Source organism: Melopsittacus undulatus, chromosome 8, assembly GCF_012275295.1.
Source record: "Melopsittacus undulatus isolate bMelUnd1 chromosome 8, bMelUnd1.mat.Z, whole genome shotgun sequence".
Taxonomy (NCBI): domain Eukaryota; kingdom Metazoa; phylum Chordata; class Aves; order Psittaciformes; family Psittaculidae; genus Melopsittacus; species Melopsittacus undulatus.
This window is the reverse complement of record NC_047534.1, coordinates 8244198-8265860: the sequence shown is the minus strand read 5'-3', so window position 1 is coordinate 8265860 and position 21663 is coordinate 8244198. Positions and strand designations below refer to the sequence as shown.

The 21663-nt window shown below is 36.6% G+C and overlaps 1 protein-coding gene across 1 annotated transcript; it reads left to right on the top strand.

The window, feature by feature from the left end:
• Positions 1–2461: 2461 nt before the first annotated feature.
• Positions 2462–19504, top strand: LOC101879857 (putative short-chain dehydrogenase/reductase family 42E member 2). Its single transcript, XM_034065443.1, has 14 exons — positions 2462–2536; positions 4199–4277; positions 5024–5755; positions 7890–8125; positions 9895–9990; positions 10730–10790; positions 12054–12172; positions 13672–13747; positions 14978–15060; positions 15544–15681; positions 16117–16182; positions 16988–17051; positions 17416–17489; positions 18684–19504. Exons 4-14 carry the CDS (start codon positions 7895–7897, stop codon positions 18918–18920), a joined length of 1245 nt encoding a protein of 414 aa, XP_033921334.1. The 5' UTR covers positions 2462–2536; positions 4199–4277; positions 5024–5755; positions 7890–7894; the 3' UTR covers positions 18921–19504.
• The last annotated feature ends 2159 nt before the right edge of the window (positions 19505–21663 follow it).

Here is a 21663-nt window from a genome sequence, read left to right as displayed (position 1 = left end):
TATCAGAGACTTCCTGTGAAATAAGATAATGCACATGTCAGATTTTGCAAATGTGGATAAGCATCAGAATCTCTCAGCATGTTGTTTAGACTGCATTCTGACACACTTCTCATTTACAGCCTTTTGGTTTTCCCTATATAATATTTGGTGTTCAGAGATTTTACTCATTCAAAACACAGTGTCTGTGTAGACTGATTATCAGTGCGTCTATCCCAAATTCATGGCAACCAACACTAATGTTTACACGATCATTCAGCTGTTTTGGTGTAGACTGGTCATTTGTTTCTGTGGGCAGAGCATACCAAGTTTCTCTGGTTTCCTTCAGCATGCTCCCAGACTTGCAGAAAGTGTTAGGGATTCAGGAATCTTCTCTTTGCTGGTGATATGAGCTCAAGGGGGTTTTAAGTTCAAGAAAAATGCAACTGAAAAGCAAGGACCAAATGTTGATGTTAGAATTTGTGTAACCACAGAAGCTATGAAATATTTGGATGTTACAGTATTTAGCCATTACATCCTGTCCAGCATAACTTCTTTTGCAAGTGTTTCCAGGCTGTGCAGCCTCTCTCTGTGCTTCTAAAGCCTTTGTCTTGACAGACTCCTGAGTCCTGCTATCTATTCAGAGCAGCTCCTTCCTTTAAAATATAGTTTCTGTCTCCTGGAAACTCCCGTCCTACCTGCTTCCATCAGTTTTAAGGAGATGGTTCAGTTGTGATGAGCTGACTAGTTGAGTGCTCTGTTAATGACTTTTCAATGTTGGTCTGTCACATATATGTCATTTGCTTCCTGGAATGCAATTCACTGTATTCATTACTTAATAAAAGAGGAGTTTTACAATTAACAAAGACACATATTTTTTCTGGCAGGTTGATTGTAAGTCGTGTCATTGCTATGACTCACTGAATATGTTGATTTGTATGCAGTGAATTAAATGGCCAAACCAGTTGTTCTTGAAGTATGTGTTCTGCCACCTATTAGGAGAGTGCTGTTTTTGCAGCAAGAATGGGTAACTGTGAATAGCTTTCAGTTAGAATCATAAATTCTGCCCAGAATTTGGTAGGTAGATTAGGCTGACCTTGTAAGCCACAGGTTTATATGCTTTCAATGATTTGGGCTGCCTTTGTCATTGTGACCACAGTTTATCTGGTACCAAAGCTCTTCCTTAACAGAGAAATAACTAGCAAACAACAAATCTCTCTTAGAAGCTTTTTTCTTTTTCCTACTCGGAAAGTTCTGCAGCTTATGTTAAACATTTCTGGGTTAATTATAACATAGACATGAATGGAACTTCGTAAATTAAACTTGGTAAAAATTATGACAAGTTTTTAAATGGTTTGTGACTGGCATAGTGCAAAACAGATCCTTGTCTTTCATCCATCCTAAGCTGTCTACCCATGCTTTTGTAACTCCTCCAATGTTTTTAGGTGTGAAAACAAACCATGTAGTAGTCATGATGATTTGTACTTCTCTCTTCCTGTGCAATAACTGTTAGAAAACCTTTAAATTAAACTGAAACCCATTAGGATTGGTCTTCAATAATATTTTTAAAGCCTGTGTGTATATATATATATAGCTCCTGTGGCTTTCTTGTTTCCTCTGCGATTCCTATATGTAAGAAGCCAAGCTGTCATCCCTGCTCATTATATAGCAACATGCCTTTATTCAATACAAGTTAATGCAGTATTTTTATTTATGATGCATTTTTCTTCCCTTCAGATATTGCATAAACTGTCTCCTTTTCTAACCAGACCTGAGAGAGCGGATAAAGGGCATATTCATTGTTGCTATGAGAAGTTGCTTTGTTTTCTGCCTGTGATTCCACCCTGACATGGCAATGCAGTCTCATAGTTATCATTTCATTTGACCTGTAAATCAGTCTGTGCAGCATGCAAAGCAACCAGGAATGCAGAGTAAATGAGAACGACGTAGCTTGAAAAGCATTTTAGATGACACATTCCAAGGCTGTGCTTTGAAGTGTCTGTGTGTGCTTTATTCCTCCCATGAGGAAATGGTGAAATATGCTGAATCCTTATACAAATAAATACATAAAGACATAGGAAAGAGGAAGGAATAGATTGAGGATGTTTATGTATGTTAACAAAGAACTGAGGGATTTAAGGAGAAAAGGAAAAACACATCTAAAGTGCTAGATACTTTTGGTTTTAGAAACACTGTATCTGGTATTATTGAAAAGAAAAGCCATTAACAGATGACTGGATACAAGAAAAACAGAAAAAGCAAAATATCTTCTCTACTAAGTGTACGTTTGGAACTTTGTTAGTATTATATTAAATAGAAATGTATAATTACATTGTTATACAGATAAGAATTCTTTACAAAAAGTACTGAAATGCATGATGATGAATGCTTAATATGTTTCTGTGATGAAAATATGATGCCCAAAGGATCTTAACTTAGTCTTAGCATACAGTTGTTGTTTTGCTGTATTAAGCATCGACAATATGCCTTTTGTCCAATAACAGGAATAAGGATCTGCATCTTCTTTTCTCTTCTGGCAAGTACTTACAGTGTGACATGGGTAAGTTGTTTTGCCTCTGTATCTTACTTCTCTAATTTAGTAAGGAATGTGAAAAACGCTGTGTTATCGTAAAGTATTTAATGTTGCGTTCGAGCAGTGCATACTTTGGGTATGTAAATTAAATCTGTTGTTGCATTAATATTGTGTTGGGAAAATCTTTTAAGGACAACTTCATTCCTTATAAATATTTTATATGTGCCAGTGTTTAGCATTTGATTATATGAAAAATAAATATTCTTAAGTTTGCTTTCCCAAATTCAGATCTCATGATTTCTCTTTTTGAAGCAAAAATTCTAAGCACAGTAAGATACAATGTTTAGAAGAGTTCCATTATTTTCCATTAACATTGCAAGGCCTTCTGATTTAAATGCTTTTTGACATTTCTGGTCATCTCTCACTTAATATGTGAATATCTCACTATTGTAACTTCAGTTCACTCAGCTCTCTGGTTTAGACTCAATTCTTGTTATGAGGATGATTGTTTTTGTAGTCACAGAGAGATAAATACCTTTAGTGAAAAGTACTTACACCCTACAACAGATCTGTTCAGACTTCTTTGGGGTTGCAGAGAGCATCAGCTCTCTGGTACGCTGTTCAAACGAGTCTCACCACTATGAGTTCATATGGTTGCATCAGTACATATGATTGGGCATCTGGATGTGAACAAGTGCATAAGGAGATCTACAAACACATGATGAGCTTAAACAACTCTACTAATTTACAGCTTAGATATAGAATTTTTAATAAGACAAATGAGATTATATTTTTGTGCTACACTTATTTCAGCAAAATCCTATCTTTGAGATAGTTTCAAAAGAGAGCTTAGTCTCTTAAGCTTTTCTGCTAATCTTGTGCCCTTGGGCACTGTAGAACATCCCATCCTGCCTGTGAGTCTTGCCAAACATCCGGCTGTCATTTGAACTCAGACCTCCGGCCAGCTCTACATGCCTTGGTTAAGGCTTCTTTCTGCATAGTGTCTTCCACAGAATTAAAACCCCTCATCCAGGTTCCCATTACCTCACAGCTGGAATATTGCTCCTGTTCTGTGACCTGGAATGCACACCTATGAAGTTAATGGGACATGCTGAATGAAAGGGACAAATACCCACTCTCCACAGATCTGTCTTGGTCATGATCTGGACCTCCTCTCTGTGGTCTATTACTCAGCACTGATGCCCATAGAACTAGCATAGGAATGAGTCTTTTCCTTTGTATGCTGGAAAACAGGTAGTGTCTTCTGTTTCTTATGCTGAGTTCTTCTTACTCAATTCAGATTTATCAGTGCATCTCTCAGCTTGTGATTTCAAATTAACTCATCTAAGCTTACTAGATTCCTCTGTGAAAGAGTGCAGTGACATTTCAACATGTCTTTACAGTCTGGATGTGAGTAACATTTCGATAAGCTGATATAATATTTCAGAAATGTGGGCCTTCTCCATGTAAATAAAGAGGTAAACTCACTGACACCTTCGTATTGTACTTTATGCAGTCATCTCCTAGAAGCACTGGATGTTATGTTCATTTTGGTGTACCTACATGAGCTGAGTGATTATAGGAGAAAAAGTAGAAAAGGGCTGCGTAGAGTTGTGATTCAAGACCAAAAGAAAGTTTAAATCCTGATTTAACAGCTTTTCTTGTAACTTCAGCTTCTGTTTCTTTCAGATGGACTTAGTGGGATACAGTGATTGACATAAGGCTACCTCTCTTCTTCATTAAAGATATGAGAGTGTTAACAGGAAAGGTACAAATACCAGTTCTGAAAGCTCTTCTGAGGTGTTTCCTCTTGGCTAAGGTGGAACCCAAAGCCAACTTAAAATGCTCTTTGCTGATTTTCACTGAGCAATGAGGTATCGATACGCTATGAATAAGCTGACCAACAGCTTTGATTTGTGGGGGAGTTCTGTAGTAGTCCAGAGATAGAACAACTACTTTCTTTCTCCAATTCAGTAGTAAAAGCTATCAGCGCTGTGGACAGCTCATAACAGAGAACTTGGTATTCTTGGGGTTTTATTCAGCTGGGTTTTCACTCACCTGGCAATCTGAGAAGTGCAGATTAACGTGACAGGTTCAAAGATTCTAGTCCTAATGCAGATTACAGGGACTTAAATACATAATATGTTATGCTAAAATATATTTGCCTAAGTGTCAGTTTGAGTTCTTGTCAGCACATGAACATTAAATTACATTTAAATGGCAAAGTCACCTGTGAACTTGAGATATTTCTAACATGTGAACACTTAAAATTGTAGTCGCTTAAATTTGGGAGTGTTTCTTTAGCATCTTAACTACTGCTTTGAGACCTAATTTTAGACACACCCACTTTATAATGTTGGCTTTAATTTCTCATTGTTTAATTTGCAAAAGGATATGTGTTTTAAACATTTTAAGATTACAGAACTTCTATAATTATTAATAATTTAATTAATTATTCATTTAAAATGCATTATTTAATAGTAAATCACCTTTTCCTGTTCTATTGTGCACCAGTTAGTTTGCTGCCTGCGCTTCATTGATCTTGGAAGCCAGAGAGCAACTCTTGTACCTACAGTTAAGTCTCTTTGCAAATATATAATTGGGTTGGGGATGAAGATAGAAAAGTCAGGGTGAAAGTGCTAAATACCACTGTCAAACAAGATTTTATGTTTCTTGTCTTTATTCAAATTTAGATTGAAAACTGCAGGTAAAAGGAGGCTGTGCTCTTAGATGAGATGTATCCCACCAACGTTACACGTAACTGCGAGAAAGGTTTACTTTTAAGCATTAGTGTTCAGAATTTCTTTCCCATTTTCTTTAGTTAAGAACCCTTTTCTCTGTGCTTTGTAAAAACAGTGTGAGAAGTTTCAGTAATCTAGTATAATATATCTACAGAATGATGGCACCAATAGTATATTTGTGTTGTCTAGCATCTTGTAAATACTTTTACAAGGTAAGGGATACCATCCTACTTAGAAGGGTCTCATGTGGAGAAAACATTTCCTTTTTCCTGAAAGGGAACATAAATTATGTACACATTAAGCCCTGCCCTCTTTTGGCTCCCAGCCCAGCCACCAGCTACAAAGGAGCAGAACAGCAAAAGGACCTGAGCGCAGGTGAACATCTCTGTTTGTCTGAGAGTACTGGATGTCCTTGTGTTACTAATTGTCCAGGCAAGAGAAATCTCACCATCATACTTGGACAGGAAGGACCGGGAGAACGCTGACATCCAGGATTCTACAAAGGGTACTTACCTACTTCTTTAGCTGTTTTTAAAAACCTGAAATGTTTGAATCTAACTCTGTATGGAAGTAACTTGTGCATATCTTGTATTTGAAATGACAGCAGGGGAGCTAAGAGCAACACACACTCCTTACACTGTGTAACTATGCTCATCATGCAAAATACATTAATAAATCAGAATAGCTCCATAAATTTAGAGAAACAAGGAAGTTAGTGATTCTGGAAATAAGTATTTTCTTACAGTAAATTATTTACACTCAAAATTTAATTATAATTTTCAAATTCCATGAAGTAGATTAATATATTAATGCTATTAGTACTTTTTAAGAAAGAAATTTCTAGTAAAATCTTTAAACTTTTTAATACAACTTCCATCTTACTTAGAATTTAAGGAGATATTAATAACAAGTATTCAAATATATGCCATTTTTCAAATACATCTTTTTATGATGTATGTCACAAGCTTGACCTTCGTATATAAAACTGTGCATTTTCACAGAAGACAAGGCAAAATATTTTATATGTCTTAACTACTATGTAGCATAATCCAGAGATGCCAGTTTAAATTTCATTGACTGAACAAGAAAGCTTACTTGTTTTAGTTTTATTATGTTATTTCTAGTTTAAACTTTGTTTGGAAATGTGGATTACTTTTCACTTTTGAAATGTCAGGATGTTTTTCAACATAAGGAGCTCATATCTTTTCCACTGTATTATGCCATGCAGTTCACTGAATCTAGTGAGCTGACATTGGTGTTAAAACTGCCTCACAGTCTGGAGGATCTGGTACTTACTTCTCCGTGTCTGAAAGCTAAAAAATATATAAAATAAGAAATATATCACAAACTAAACTATATAAAAAACCCCACCTAACTAAGCAATGGCAAAACCAGTCTGCAATCTTGTGTGCTGTAGGCTGCATTTTCAGTTGCTTTTCCAGTATTTTTTAATCACCCTGGAAGTGACGCAGCTACCAGTTACCAATCAGGCCCAGTTTCTGCATAATCTCTGTTGAAGCCTGGTATAAAAGAATGAGAGCTAACGATGCTTATCTACCTAAGCTAAGCAGCCCAGCTGGTGGAAGATGGTGTACTCTCATGTATGGGGATGTTGCTATAAGGACCCACTCCCACTATGAGAAAACCATAATAATCTGACAAAATTGGGTTTATATTCCTATATGGGACTGGCAGGCACCCAGTTTGGCTCCCACTTTAAAGTGGCTTAATTTAACAGATTTCAAATTTATTTATTCTGGATTTCTGTCTGGGGACCTAAGAATCTAGATCCTAACGTGCAAAGGCTGTACAAGTTATCAGGACAGAGAGGCTGCCTGTGGGGGAAGATAATTTCTAGGAGTATTTTGTGATCTGATATACCAGTCACATTAAATACAGAATATGAGTGGATTTCTGAAGTGATTACTGTAGAAGGAATTCATTTTGAATACAGAACAAAGTGTACAGATGGGTAACTCCTGTCGAATGGCTTATCACAGAATTATATTCTAATCAGTTTGCCCAAGTAGATGAACCCCCAGGGCAGAGGGCTTCGGATCCTTGTCAGTATAGCTGTATATGAGTGCTCCAATGAGAAGAATATGGACAAAGGTTAGTAAGAACTGGGCAGAAGACTAACCAGAAAGGTTTAAAGTGGTAACTGTGACCCAAATGTGAAATAAAATGTATTTAAAAAGCAGAATAAATCCTTTCTTATATTCCTGATCTATTTTTTTCCCTGACTAGTAGGCTAATCTCTCTTAGGTATTAATATATCAGAAGTCATGAGTTTTCAAGGATAAAATGTTTGATATACCAAGCATTCAAAAACGTAATTGTACCTGTTAAGGTTAGGTAACTATAATGTTTCCAAAATCCTGCAATTTCTCTTTGTTTCTATATAATATGAAACTTGTGTGTAAGAGGAAAAGACTAGATCTTGGAATATAAAAGCATTCAGGCTCATTAGTCATTGTATGTAGAAAACCCATCACCAAAATCATTAAATATTTTAAACATGTTAAGATAATAAAAATATATAAATAAATATAGTCAAGAAAGGAGCATTGTAACATGAAAGTTACTGAAATTACCTAGATCTTAAAGTATTAGCATGATTTTCAAGAGCTATCTTGCAGTCGTGATGCCAGAAGGATCCACAGAAGAGCTCCACAGCAGCCGACCATGTGAGAGCAACCTAAACGAGAATGCTGGACTACTGGTTAAGAGAAGCAGAAAAACAATGGTGACAGGAGGTGGAGGCTACCTGGGATACAATCTGGGATGTGCTCTTGTTAGGTCAGGAATTGCTGTTGTTCTGTTTGACATACGGAAACCTAAATGGGAAATCCCAAAGGGAGCGGATTTTTTCAAGGTATGTTGCAATTACATACTTAACAGCAGTGAATTAAGTTCTACTACTTTTATGCACATTAGCAAGGCTTCCTCTTAGGGATTTTTGATAAAAGCATTTACTGAAAAGCCTTTAAGGACAATAAGAAGTCATGGTAAAAGGTCCTCATGTGCATAGGTAAGAGACAGCAGAGTCAAGGTGGTCAGTTCTCAGTGTCACCAGTGAAGTTTGAGAGTCCTCCCACTGGTGGGAGGTGCCATTCAACACATTTGTAGCTCATGTAGGTGAAGTTTACTACTCAGGGAGATTATTTAGAGTTAAAAGGAGAGAGCAAGACAGGGCAATAAAAGTGATCACAAGTTTACAATGACTGCTGTGCAGAGAATGATTGAGGAAACAAAGGCTTTCCAGGCTAGGAAAAAGATTACTTGGGAATAGGAGAGGTCAGCAAACTGTCAGTGACACTAGGACAGATACGTATTGACTGTTCACTGTCCAGTATAAGAAGGAAGAATCATCAGGTGAAATGAGGAGTCAGTTCAACACAAACAAAAAGAGGTTGCTATATTCATCTATATCCACACAATTTGATTTAAGTTGATGAATTGATGGCAGTTTACATCTTCTAAAGGAGAACAACAGTTTTGAGGATTTTAAATTCAGTTTTTGAGAGAATATTTTATAATAATAGATACTAGAAAGTATAGGTGAATTACCTAGGAAATGGAACTATAGACTCCTGGTAAATAAGTCACTTCAGAGATCTTGAACAGCGGTTCAAAGATTGCTAATATTGTTTATACTGGTTAGCTATTTTAGCATTTGATTGAAGTTGGAAGGGTGAAAGTCAGCCATTTTTGTGAAATTCGTTGGCAACCTCAGAAGAAAAATGTTGAGAGATAAAGACTGATTAGGTTACCTCTTAAAATTAGGGTACCTCTTAAAATTACCTCCAGCCATTTCTTTTGTGATTATTCTTTCAATTTCATTACAGTCCAATAAAGAATATCTAATATTCAGAAGTATCACAATTCTGCAAACAAATGTATTGTATTTTTACTCATATCTGTACATATGGGGATTATTATTCATATAGTATTACCCGGTATGCAAAAATGTAATACAACATCCTAAGCATAGCATAACACTTGATACTAGATATAGTGTGTGTATTTAATACAGTACAGTATTCAGTAGTATATAACATTTCAAATAATGTGATTATAATACACTAATGTATGCTAATACAATATTAGATGCATACAATCTGTATTTTTTGTTTTAATCTTGTACAAAACTGTAATTAAATTTATCATTCAGTACACTTAAAATAAAGCTTAAATCAGCAGAGCCATTTGTCCAGATTGCACAAGTTAGACCTTAAGGTGCTTACAGAAAAGGGGTTCTTTTATTTGGCAAACAGCTGAACCACCAAATCCTGCTGTGATTTTTTGTCCTTGAGGCTTGATTCTCCAGCCCTCAAGCATATGCTGCTCCCATTCAAGTCAAACAAGTTTTGTCAGCCTGCAGGATGCAGGACTAAGTGTGAAAATATGCGTTATAATTGAAGTCAACAAGAGTCATATTTGTTTTGCAACAAAAAACTGACAAAATTCTTAGTCATGGATTTTTCTCCATGTTTATAATGTCTTATTTATGTCTAGTTAAGTATTGTGAAAAATAGATCAGAATTACTTTACATTTTCCTTGATGGCCATAGTTAATACTAATTCTATAGAGAATGTAATGAGCTCTACCAGTCAAAAATCCATTCTTTTCTCATTTTACAGGGTGATGTGAGGGATTATGATGCAGCGTTCACAGCATGTGAAGGGGTTGACTGTGTTTTTCATGTGGCTGCATGTGGAATGTCAGGATTAGAACAAGCAAGTACAATTTTCCTAACATTTTCTTTCATTATTCTTGTGAAAGCAAAAATTTGTCTGCATGTAGCAAAGAATGTAATTATATGTTTATGTCATACAGAAGTTAGTCATAAAGGTCAGGTCATCCATACATAATAAAAGTCAAAGCATGAAACTAATGTACCACATGAACTACTCTAGAAAAAAGAAAAGCATCTTGGATATGAAGACATATCCTTTTCTTCTAACTGAAGAAGTTTGACAATATTGCTGTAGAAATAATACAGATGAATTTTCTTCTTCTGAGCTCATGAGGAAACAGACCAGCAATTCAATACAGATAAGCTAAATAACAGTCATTTCACAGAGCATGTTAGCAAAAAAGTCATGAAACTACTAATTTATTTCTAGGAACAGAACAGATTGCCACTGGAACAAGAATTTTTGAAAGATTTCAGGGAGCATAACCCCTGCCTGTATTCCTGTTTTTATACGTGGGTCATCTGGGATGTGACAAAAAAAAAGAGTATTACAATTCCATTTCAGATGCATTTTATCTTTCAGTCTTCAATTTTATTCATGCACTAATCAAGACAATAAAAATGAGAACTGCTAGAAATTACTGTATGTCAGAAGGGCACAGAAATATAACACATACGTCACAAAAAGGCCACAGCTGTTCTAGGTCTGGCAATTGTAACGATCATACTGCAAAAGTGACTTGCCCAATTAACTGATCTTGTGCAAACTCTGTTTCTAGCTTCAAAAGAAAGATCAGATTGAATCCATAAATGTGGGAGGCACAAAAATAATAATCGATGGTATGTACCTAGATTTTCTTTCTTTGCGTCTGAACCAAACCATAAACTTCTAATTGGATGTGTTTTGTGTTGATTTGGCAATAAAATGAGGCTCTTCTCTCCCTCATTTCAGAGTATGATGTAAAGCTAGGTGTGCAGGTCCCATTAAAATTCACAGATTTGCTGCTGGTTTGAACTGGGGATAGGTTTTCAACCTGGACTTCATTCCTTGGCAGACCAACTTAAACTATCCTCCCATGAACTGGTTATGTTTTCTCTTTACTCCATGTAATGGAGACGTATTATCTTCTTCCCTCACAGAATAACACGAGAAAAATTGTACTGTTTGTTATGTTGTAAACATTTTGTAATAGGAGCCATAGATGTGCTAAGTATATTTAGCTATTATTTTATCACATTAATATTGAAATTTTTCTATTTGTTCCAATCATCTATCTAAATATGATCACTTTTTATTATATTATGATTTATAAATGCTGTCTCTGGAAAATATTAATAGATTTCTTTCTGTATATTCAATTCCAGAGAAAATATTTCAAGTGTATTGTAAATAGCAAAGTGACTTTCTCTTTGATTTTTACTCAAAAGTCAAATGGCAAAAATATATAAAAAAGCAAAATGGCAAAATCAGTTTTTAGTTAGACACATTTTTATGAGTTATCACTGAAAAAAAGCAGAAATAATTAGGCAAGTAAAACTCTAAATGACTTAGAGGGAAGAAGTTGCCACATATTCCCTTCTTCTTAGCCCAACCTCTGAACCCACAGAAACATTTCACGTCAAATTTCTGTAAGATTCAAGCAAAGCAAGAATCTGGGAGGAGCTTGAACCTGTTAATTTACATTTAGTGATAGATTTTATTATCGTATTTTGTTCCAAATATTTACAACACAGTAATTTATTGTTTTCTAAATGAGCCAACTGGATTGACTGCTCTATAGATTCTAAAATTTCCTGATTTTGCATATTAATTCACTTAAACTTCAGTAGTAAAGTTCAAGTAATAAAACATTTGGTGAACACAGTATGTAATATTTACATAGCAGATATTTGGATGACAAAATCCAGCTGAATGAAAGGTAATACCATATTAAATTATAAGCTAATGTTGAAATTAAAATATTCTTCTTCTTCTATAAGCATAATGTTTGTTTTCAAAAAGAGAAGCTGCCAGTTCATGTGTTGTTTCCCACTCTTTATTTTTGTTTTTAAATTATTTTTTTTAAATAATTTATTTAAATAATTTATAATTTACCATTGTAGTCTGCAAACAAAGAAATATCCCTAGACTGATATATACCAGTACAGTGAACGTGGTATTTGGAGGGAATCCTATTGAAGAAGGAGATGAAGAAACTGTGCCATATTTTCCCCTGGAAAAGGTACTTGGTTCATGTGATGACATGGCATTTACTGTGCTCTAATGGATAGAATACGTGAAGGATGTTCTGAGAGCAGAAGCTGGTTTACTGTAGATCACATCACATTCCATAAAATTATTTTTCATTAATAAAAATAGACCTGTGATCAATGAAGAAATACTGAAATCATTGTGGTTTTGATATGCTATAACTAGACAGATCTGAGATGATAAAATACCTAAGAAAAGTGGAATGTGACATTTATTGAGAACATTTGAAGAGGAATGGCTTTCAGGGGACCGTCAGCTGTGTAAATACTGAATATTATGAGCATAATATGAATATTATGAACTGTGAGCCTTTGCATTGAATATTGTTAAATAGCGACTTTTACATCTTTATCACACACATTTTTGCTTCTTTGAAGTTCCCAAACCTTGCTTTCTTGCCGCAGGCCAGGCAGTAGTTACAGTCACTTCTGGGCTGCCCAGAAATATCATTTTCTTCTTTACTATGATCATTTATGAAATATTTTCTAGCTGAAATGTGAAGCTCAGTGCATTCTGGCCACTCTTTCCATTTGTTCTTTCTTGCTCCCAGCACAGTGCCTGCTGTTAAAAGCTATCATTTCAGAATGTACATCCTGTGTCCAGGAATCTTAAATAGGACTGACTACTACTCTGCTGGTGCCTCCTAAGTCACTTAGTTGTATGTGTCAGTTTGTACACAGCTTGCACAGCACAATAGACTTTGGAGGAAGCATTTCAGGAATTTGCAATTAGTTGCAAGTGTCTGAGCCCTACTTGCATGTTCTCTCTAATGGTGGTCATGTAATAGTGTACACAAGAGAGGTGGGGCATGTAGGGAGGTAAAGCAGGTGGATCAAGCCACCTGAGAGTAGAGAAATTTTCCATGGTGGAACTTTTAGGTATATTTTCAACGTCAAGTATGACAATACAAAATTCACATATGATACATAAATAAGTAATCACTAACCCAGTACATGCTAACTGCATCCAGAATCCTATTGTCTAAATAAGCTTGGGTGCAATGGTAAAAGATGCTGCTGGGAGAGAAGTATTTATAACTTCCCAAATAGTGTCAATACAAAATGGAAGCATTTTTAGGAAAGTCTGAATTTTTAATTTCAGATTTAATTTACTGTTTTAAAAGCCTTTTCCCAGCTAAAAATAGATTTTTTTCAAAATCAAAGTACCTGACCCACCAGAACATTTAGCTTTATATTATTTTTTTTCAGTACATCGAGAACAAAAAGTGAGTTAAGTAAATACTAGTGGACTTAAATTCCGAAGCTAAGCTTGTCTATGTAAGTCAGATAAGTTTTTTTCTCATTAAAAAAGTATGTATTTGCTAAGTCTTGTTATTTCTAGTTTGGTTTTACTAAGCTGATTTCTGCAAGATGGCTACATTTAAAGGGTATCAGACATAAACAATAAGTTTACCTTTACAGATGCAATAATGTGATTAAAATGTTGATCATATTCTGCCTTTCTTTATAGCAATTTAATCATTATTCTAGAACAAAGGCAATTGCAGACCAAATGGTTCTTGCTGCTAATGGAACTTTACTCAAAGGTACATATAAAACATTTGTTTTTTTCTTGTTGTTAGTAGTGCTAATTAATATTATGAATGGTATTCCATTCTCTGGATGCTCATTTCTCAATAAATAGTATACTTTAACTGAAATAAGGATTTATTTTGTTTGTTTCTACTCTTCCCTTTGGTGAGTGATTAATTTTTTAAATGTGTATACCTAGACAGATAAGAGATTATATTCAAACAATAAATGGGAGAATTCAGAAAATTTACCCTTACTTCTTCAAAACATCTTAAAAGTTAACCAGTTTTACAGTAGGTCCAGGAATTGTGTGTTTATTCCCAATTCAGTCTATCACTTCAACCTTTTCTGATAATACCAAACTCTAAGCACTATCCAGTAGGTCACTCTCATAATCCCTAAAGGTTTCTAGGTGTCTGGCAAGAATAGTTGCAGTTTCTTAAAGAGATTCAGCAATATCAGGGTTATATCAACTTCTAAAGTCAGACATGCATGAAGAGCTGAGGCTAAAAATCTATCTGTACATGGAAATGAAACTATTCTTGTCTTTGCTTTTACAAAGGTAAAAATATTTTGCTATTCCTGCTGATTTCCTTGAACTGAAAAGTTGACATTACAAAATTAGGTGGGGTTTCAATTTTAGCATCCTTGATTAACTACTGAGCAAATCCTACCACCTCTTGCCCACAGATGCAAAAGATGCAATTGTGCCTGTTCTCAGGAGTCAGAGGAGTCTGCTTACTGATTCACATGTAAAGCTTAAAGTGTTCATTTTGAGTTAAAATATTGTAACTCATTTGAAAGCCTCTGTTTAAGAAACATCATCCATTCCTTTGTGATGCCATTGAGCTGCAAGCAAGCAAGGTTTCTAAATAAAGCAAATTGAATGATCTTCTAGTTTTGCGTGTGTGTACAATGATGGACAAATATGTACATTATGAACTATATTTACAGTAAATAGCAAAAGTCAATCAAGCAGGAGGCATAGATGAAGGAAGTTTTGATTTGTCCTGTCCCTGTTCATTTGTGGTCAGAGAGATGAGGTTTTCAGGCTGCTAAACTAGGGTCTTTCACTACTATTGCATTCAATTTTATACAGAAATGAAAACAAGTTATTAGGAAGCCAAATCACTTAGAATGGTCAGACTGGTCCTTTTCTTCATAATATAGAATTCAGACAATATATGTCAGCCACATGTTGATATTAAAGCTGTCTGAAAATCATGTTTTGTTCTCTCTCCAAGGAGGGGATAAGCTCCATACTTGTGTGCTTCGTCCACCAGGCATATATGGACCAGATGAGCAGCGCCATCTGCCACGAGTAGCCGTATGTGTTAAGTAGTCAATTCTAGAGGGCACTGCAACTGGTTATAAGGGCATAGTGTAAGTGGAAATACCTTGAATGTAGTTCTTACTAAAGCTTGGTGACAGGTCATTTGATGCAAGATAGCAAATAGCATGATATGAGCATTGCAGAAGTGGCAAGGATCAAGTAGTACTTTCAAGTGAAAAGAAAATAATGCCAGGCTGAAGAATGACATGGTAAAACTTGCATCCCTGGTCATTTAATAGAAATAATGTCAATTAAATATGCCCTTCAGTTGCAGCAAAACACTGTAATGTCACAATGTTTTACCATTGCATATCAGTGCAACAGTCCTGATTGTTTTTTAGCCCTGTGACTCACTTCTTGTGCTATAATTGTACACAAATACAGCAAATTCTAAGTATTCAGGCTGAGCCAAAATGAATGTGTTACACTGCATAATAAAGGAATAAAGCAGTTACTGTGTGTTTTGTGTTTCTACAGGTAAATATCCAGCGGAGACTATTTAACTTCAAGTTTGGGAATCACAAAGTTCAGATGAACTGGGTTCACATAGGAAATCTAGTACAAGCTCACTTACTAGCTGCTGAGGCTCTCACCTCTGAAAAGGGCTATATAGCTGTAAGTAAACAATATAAACATTGCGTCCCAGTAGTTTTAGCTCTCAAATAGGTTTAATTTTTGATGTTTTGTTACTACTTCTGTTGGATTCATTAAGATAATTCTGGGTCCTGCACATCACAAAGAACTTAATGCTCTAACAGTTGGGTTACTACCTAGTGAAATCAAGCTCTGATCTACATTGCATGATCTACATTACTCTTATTTACATCATTAATCATGATTAGCTCTACTACCACCATGGGTCTACCCAAAAGTATGAGACGTGTTTGAGATCACAGTAAAGTCCAGTGATGGTAGTTTGCTTATGTGATCTGTGTACATTCACTGCTGGTATGTTGTCCACAAAATCAAGACAGGTAGTTGTGAGAAAGAAAGAAAATGTGATCCTATGTTTAGTGTTGTTTTAATTGTTTTTCTCTGCTTCTTTAACAGAGTGGCCAGGCATATTACATACATGATGGTGAAAATGTGATATTTTCTGAATGGATAGTCCCTTTAGTACGTATTGCATGCACATCCAGCTCTAATGCACTGTATGGGCACTATTCACATTGTTAGCTAGAAGACCATACTAACTAAATGAAATTTGGTGCACGTTAATTACTGAATTACTTAACATTAGAGTCAGTCCTGTTCTCCCTGCATATTCCAAGGTTCCACTGGCTCAAAGGGAAGTTTTGGGTATGTGTAACTGTGGAGTTTGGCCCTTATTGTTTTGAGAGAATGTAGCTGAAAGGTACAGAACCTACTATGGAACAGCAGCACTTCTGTAAATCAAGTTCACAGTGTGTGAGAAGTTCCACTGTTAGCCTCAGGCAGGCCTTCTGTAACTGGTTGTTTGTTTATTTGTTCTGCCGTTAACTGCAGCACAAAAGGAAACACTATTTAGAGTCATATCTTAAAAGCTAAAAAGAAGCAACATTATATAAACATTTGGCTGGATTTTGGGACCATGCTGGACTTTTGATCCTGCAATGCCAACCTGGAAGAGCCTTCCAGGAAAATTATTGCAGTAGATGGGCCTGTATCCAACTGTAGTGAAGTATTCCAGTCTTGGTGACTTGCTCCTTGGGAATAACATTGTTTCACCTTTACTATGCAGTAGCATTGAAAGGGTGGGAGGGAGGTGGGCACCCAGGATTGAGTAGTGGGTTTCAATCACCTTTCTTACTAATGGTATTGAGGGGAAGATGAGCTGGAAAAGTTTAGATACATGTTTTATCAACAGTCATTTTCATGCTTCATTGACACTCACAATTTGGTACAAATTCTCAGATTTTCTTTCCTTTTATACGCCTTCTAGTTCGAAAAATTAGGCCACAGGAAACCCTGGATACATATTCCTGTTCTTCTCGTTCATATAGCAGGTAAAAATAATAAAATACCTAATTATTGTGGTTTTTATTTGTATTTTTATTCCTATAAAGCTATATAATGGTTTTATAAAATTCAGGGACCCAAACTGTGGGAATTATATAACTTAACATTTTTCTAATTAATAATAATCACTTCTGCCATTTAGCATTAATTATACCAGATAAAGTTTAAATAAGCTGAGTACGTCATGTACTTTATACATTAAATACTGCCTTCTACCACCTTAATGGCTTCCTCTGATACCAGCAGGAATTATAGGATATGCAATGTCAGCATTTGCTGACACTCATTCTATTTGCTGTCATCTCATTTTATTGTTATCCAGCTGTCTCATTAAGTAACTTTGTTTCACAGCCACTGTGATGGAATATCTGCACGTGATACTAAAGCCTGTTTGTAGCTTTGCACCTTTCTTGACAAGGAGTGAGGTAAATATATAAAAATAGAGAATGTTTCTGTATATCTGACAAAAATTCTTGTGAAGTTATGTGATACACCCTTTGGATGCAGACAGGATTGTCTGCAGTAGAGCTCTGGGTTTCTGCTCAGGGCAGAGTCCATCCAGGCCTTACACAGTCCATTCGTAGCCTGATTTTTCCATGGCCACCGCTTATAAAATTGTCAGAAATTAATCCTTACTTGGTGATCCAGAGAAACACCCTAAAGATGCAAGACAGAGCGACTGACATGGAGCTGGCACAAAGAGGAAAACAGACACTACATCGCTGTTTCTAATGAGCTGTCCTATGCTGTGGAACCACTTATTAAAGGAAAGTGGTCCAAGAGCACAGAGCAAGAGTCTCAGGTCAAAGTGGTAGCAGTTATCATAGTACCAGGCTAGCCAACAATTAGAAAGTCCACTAAAAATAATTCTAAGTTGGAATGAAAAGTCACTTTTCTAGAAAGCAAACAACATCTGGACAAATTAATTTTGATGTATCTTACATTTTTGCACAATATTATGATTTATAATATAAGCCAAAATGCTTTAATCCATCATCTAGTCTCTTACTGTATTGTAACATGATAGGACGCTGAAGGGACCTCATTAACTTCTGCTGTAGATTTTCAGTTATTCTGCAATGTATCTGGTTTTGCATTTACTTCTACATTAGTTCTGAAGCAGAAATCATTGAGACAATGCAACTTAAGCATTTTCACAGGTACCAGGCATTCAGAGGTGGAGGATGTAACTCCCCAAAGTGTGTGCTTTCTACTCATAGATAATGCATTTCTGCAGAGTTGAGAAGCCACACCACTCTTCTGCAATTATTAACCCAGTTCCATTGCACATTTCTCTGTGCAGAAGAGCCAGTTTGAGGGAAGGGTGCTGGTATGTTGCACAGGATTTCCTTAGTCCTTTATCTCACATTCACAAGTGAGAAGTCAGTACCATAAACTCCTCCTGCACTCCATCTGCTGAGCTTTGTCTCTTTATCTGTCAGCTGGATCAATGCATTCTGTTAGCTCCAGACAGAATCCAGCTCCAAAATGCATGCATTTTTGCATGTCTATGCTTTTGGGTTTAATTCCATTGTAATATCATTGTTGACGTATTTTCATCCAAGTTCTAGAAAATCAGATATAAAAGTCACTTCCGTAACTGTCCTTTTTGATTTTAGGTGTGGAATGTTACTGTAACTCACACTTTCCGGATAGACAAGGCACGAAATCAGCTTGGCTACAAACCAAAGAAATTCTCATTTGCTGATTCTGTGGATCATTATATTAAAACAAGACCTACTTGCCAAGAAGATCACTTGTGCCTTAAAATGCTGTTTGCTTTTGGCATTTTGTTAAGTTTGATCTTTCTTTCTTTCTTTCTTCTAAAATCAAATAACCTGTTCCAAAAAACCTAATTTTGTTTCTGACTATTGATGATCTGGTCATAGTACATTCCTCAGTTGTTCTGGCCTTTATTATTCTTCAGATGACACCTCTCCGATCTCATTAAAACCAAACCAGTCCCACAAAAGTGAAAACACAGGACAAACACATCAGGAACTCTTCTCAAAGAACAACAGTGTCACAAGATGCAAGGAGTTCACCACTAATGGGTGCAGGGATGGTTTTAATGGATTTTCATTAATTGATTGCTTTATGCTGAGAATGATTCTCCTGGAAGTGATAATTCTGGAGGGTAAGAAATTGGAAGAAGAGGAACCATTGTGGGACTGCAGTGCTGGAACAAGACCAATAGCTCCAATGAAGAGAAGGCTGACTAAACTCCTCTAACAAAGTTGTTGCTACAGCTGCTGTTAGTGTGAGGAATTATGAAGACCTGGGAAATAGTACGAACAATATGAGAAGTAAAGATTTATAAATGACAGGTGGTGAGAGGATGAAAGTCATATTTATATAAAATAATTTTATTGTTCAAAAGTTTTGTAAAAATTTAGAAAATAACATTATATATGTTTTAAAATCAACTAATATCCTTTCAGTGCAATAATAAATAATCACTGAACTAAATACTTGTTTTAAGGAGCCTGTGGGAAGCGGGAGGGGGGACACATAAGAGCTTGGAGTCCAGCACACTGTCACTGCTACCTTGCCATGTAAATGAAGCCAGGTCTGACTATCCATAAGCCTGCACCAGTGCTAGCACAGTCTGTTCGATCAGGAAATTGCCACTTCAGGATGAGCAGGCAAGCCAAGCACTAAGACCTGAGTGAGGATCCAGTCTCTCTTTTCCCCTTTCATAAGACTTAGGTTAGTTACTACTTGGGTGGATTGTCTTACCTGAGCTGCACCCCATGTACACATACTGTGTGTAGCCCAGATGGATTTCCGTAAGGTTACCTGTCACAAGAAGTTTCTCAGGGACCAGCTTTGCTCTCACCCAGGAGCAGCTGTTCCCTGTCTTGCACCCCACAGGGATCAGGAGGGGGGGACTTGCTGGGGTGGGTCTCAGAAGAGGGCAATAAAAAAGCTCTGCCATATGATAATCTTCACTTTGTATTTATTTTGTCTTTCTGTTTGCATTTTACAGGATTTTTAAGACCAGTAAGTTAGTTTATGGAGACTCTCTCATTGTATCTTTATATTTACAGGAAACCTAACAGCAACCTTACAAGAATAAAACATTATAGATGAAAGATGATACACATTGACAGGAAAAAGTGTGAGCAACCACAATTACCACTGCAGCTTATGTGAGCAAAGATTTGTTTTACTCTCATTTTCTTTAAACAAACAGTTCTGTTTACAGAGAAAGCAGTAAAACCTGGTCTATTGTGGATGAGCATTTGAAGATTGTCCTCATCCATACAAATTAAGCTTAAATCTTCCCTTAGCGGGGGCACTACTCAGCTATCTCCTATTCCTTGCTACCTATTGTCAGGAATCTTAAAAAAACTTGCTATGTATGAGACCTTTAACCAAGTTTAATCAAAACCAGGTAAGTTCACAATTTATCAGTACAGAGGTGAAGCTGACTGACAGACAAGTGAGCACTGCAGGAGGCAATGCATAAGCCTAGGTTCCCTAGAAATGCAGAATAGAAAATCACAAGTGTCACGTTACATCCCAGCATGAGCATTTTAACTGAATGCAAACATAAAACTAGCTTTTAAATTAGTTATTTATGAATCTTTCATATATTGCTTTTATTAGACTAATAGCTCAAGCCTGCATCCCAGATTACACCAACAGCTTTCAGCAGAGTTGGCTGCAGCCCAGTGGGAAGTGCAGGCTGTGACCTTTTTGTGGGTGCTCCTCAGTAAGGACTAACCAAGGAACTCTCTGGCTTTGTGGCTGCAAGGCCCACACGGTTCCAGTCCTGCAATACCAGATCTCTGATGTGTTGTTTCAGGTAAGGCGTTATAACAATACTGATTATCACTGTTATAACAATACTCATTATCACTGTTATAACAATACTGGTTATTTTGGGCTTCGTTCAATTGATCTATCAATTACAAAACCAGCATTTGAAGTTTTAAGACAGCTTGTAGTACCTGTTTGGAACAGCCAGTTGTCTAACTTCTGACAGGCTCTCCATAGTGTTAGTTTCAGCTGGATATTGTTCAAGATACTTTTGCTCTAACAAAATTGCAAATGTGTCTTTAAGTGATTAAAATTTAATATGAACGTTCAGACATGGCACAGCTGTAACAGAGGACGTAAACATGTTCAAGGTTTAATTTTTGCCTGGAATGGGTAACTCTGAAGTTCTGCAGCTCCTGACCCTTATTGCATCCTCCCAGGCATGAGCAACCACGGAGCTGAACAGAGACCCACCACCGGCTGGGGAGGGCAGGAACCTTCGTGCATACTTGTTCATGATCATGTTTCCTCTTTGGGAATTCCTGCTGGTTTGGAGGTGTTTCTGATGCTCCGCACCTCTCCGAGCTATGTCCTGCAGACCATCCAGCCAGCAATCAAGACGTGGTGGTTATTCTCCTGAACAACCTGTTCAACAGGCATCTCAGTTGGATGGAGCCCCAGTTACTGCCAGGATGCTTTAGTGCAGCGGTCGCGGCTGTATGAAGACACATGGAGGTAAGAGCCACCAGGTAATTCTGTGGGATCCCGGGGATGCTCTGGGAAGCCAGGGATGCTGGGGAATCCCAGGGCTCCCACGGGTGCTGTGGGACAGGC

Coding starts and splice junctions, on each gene's coding strand:
- LOC101879857 (XM_034065443.1), top strand. CDS start 7,895: ATGCCAGAAGGATCCACAGAAGAGCTCCACAGCAGCCGACCATGTGAG. Junction 10,791..12,053: donor CACAAAAATAATAATCGATG/GTATGTACCTAG, acceptor TTACCATTGTAG/TCTGCAAACAAAGAAATATC. Junction 15,682..16,116: donor CTGAAAAGGGCTATATAGCT/GTAAGTAAACAA, acceptor CTTCTTTAACAG/AGTGGCCAGGCATATTACAT.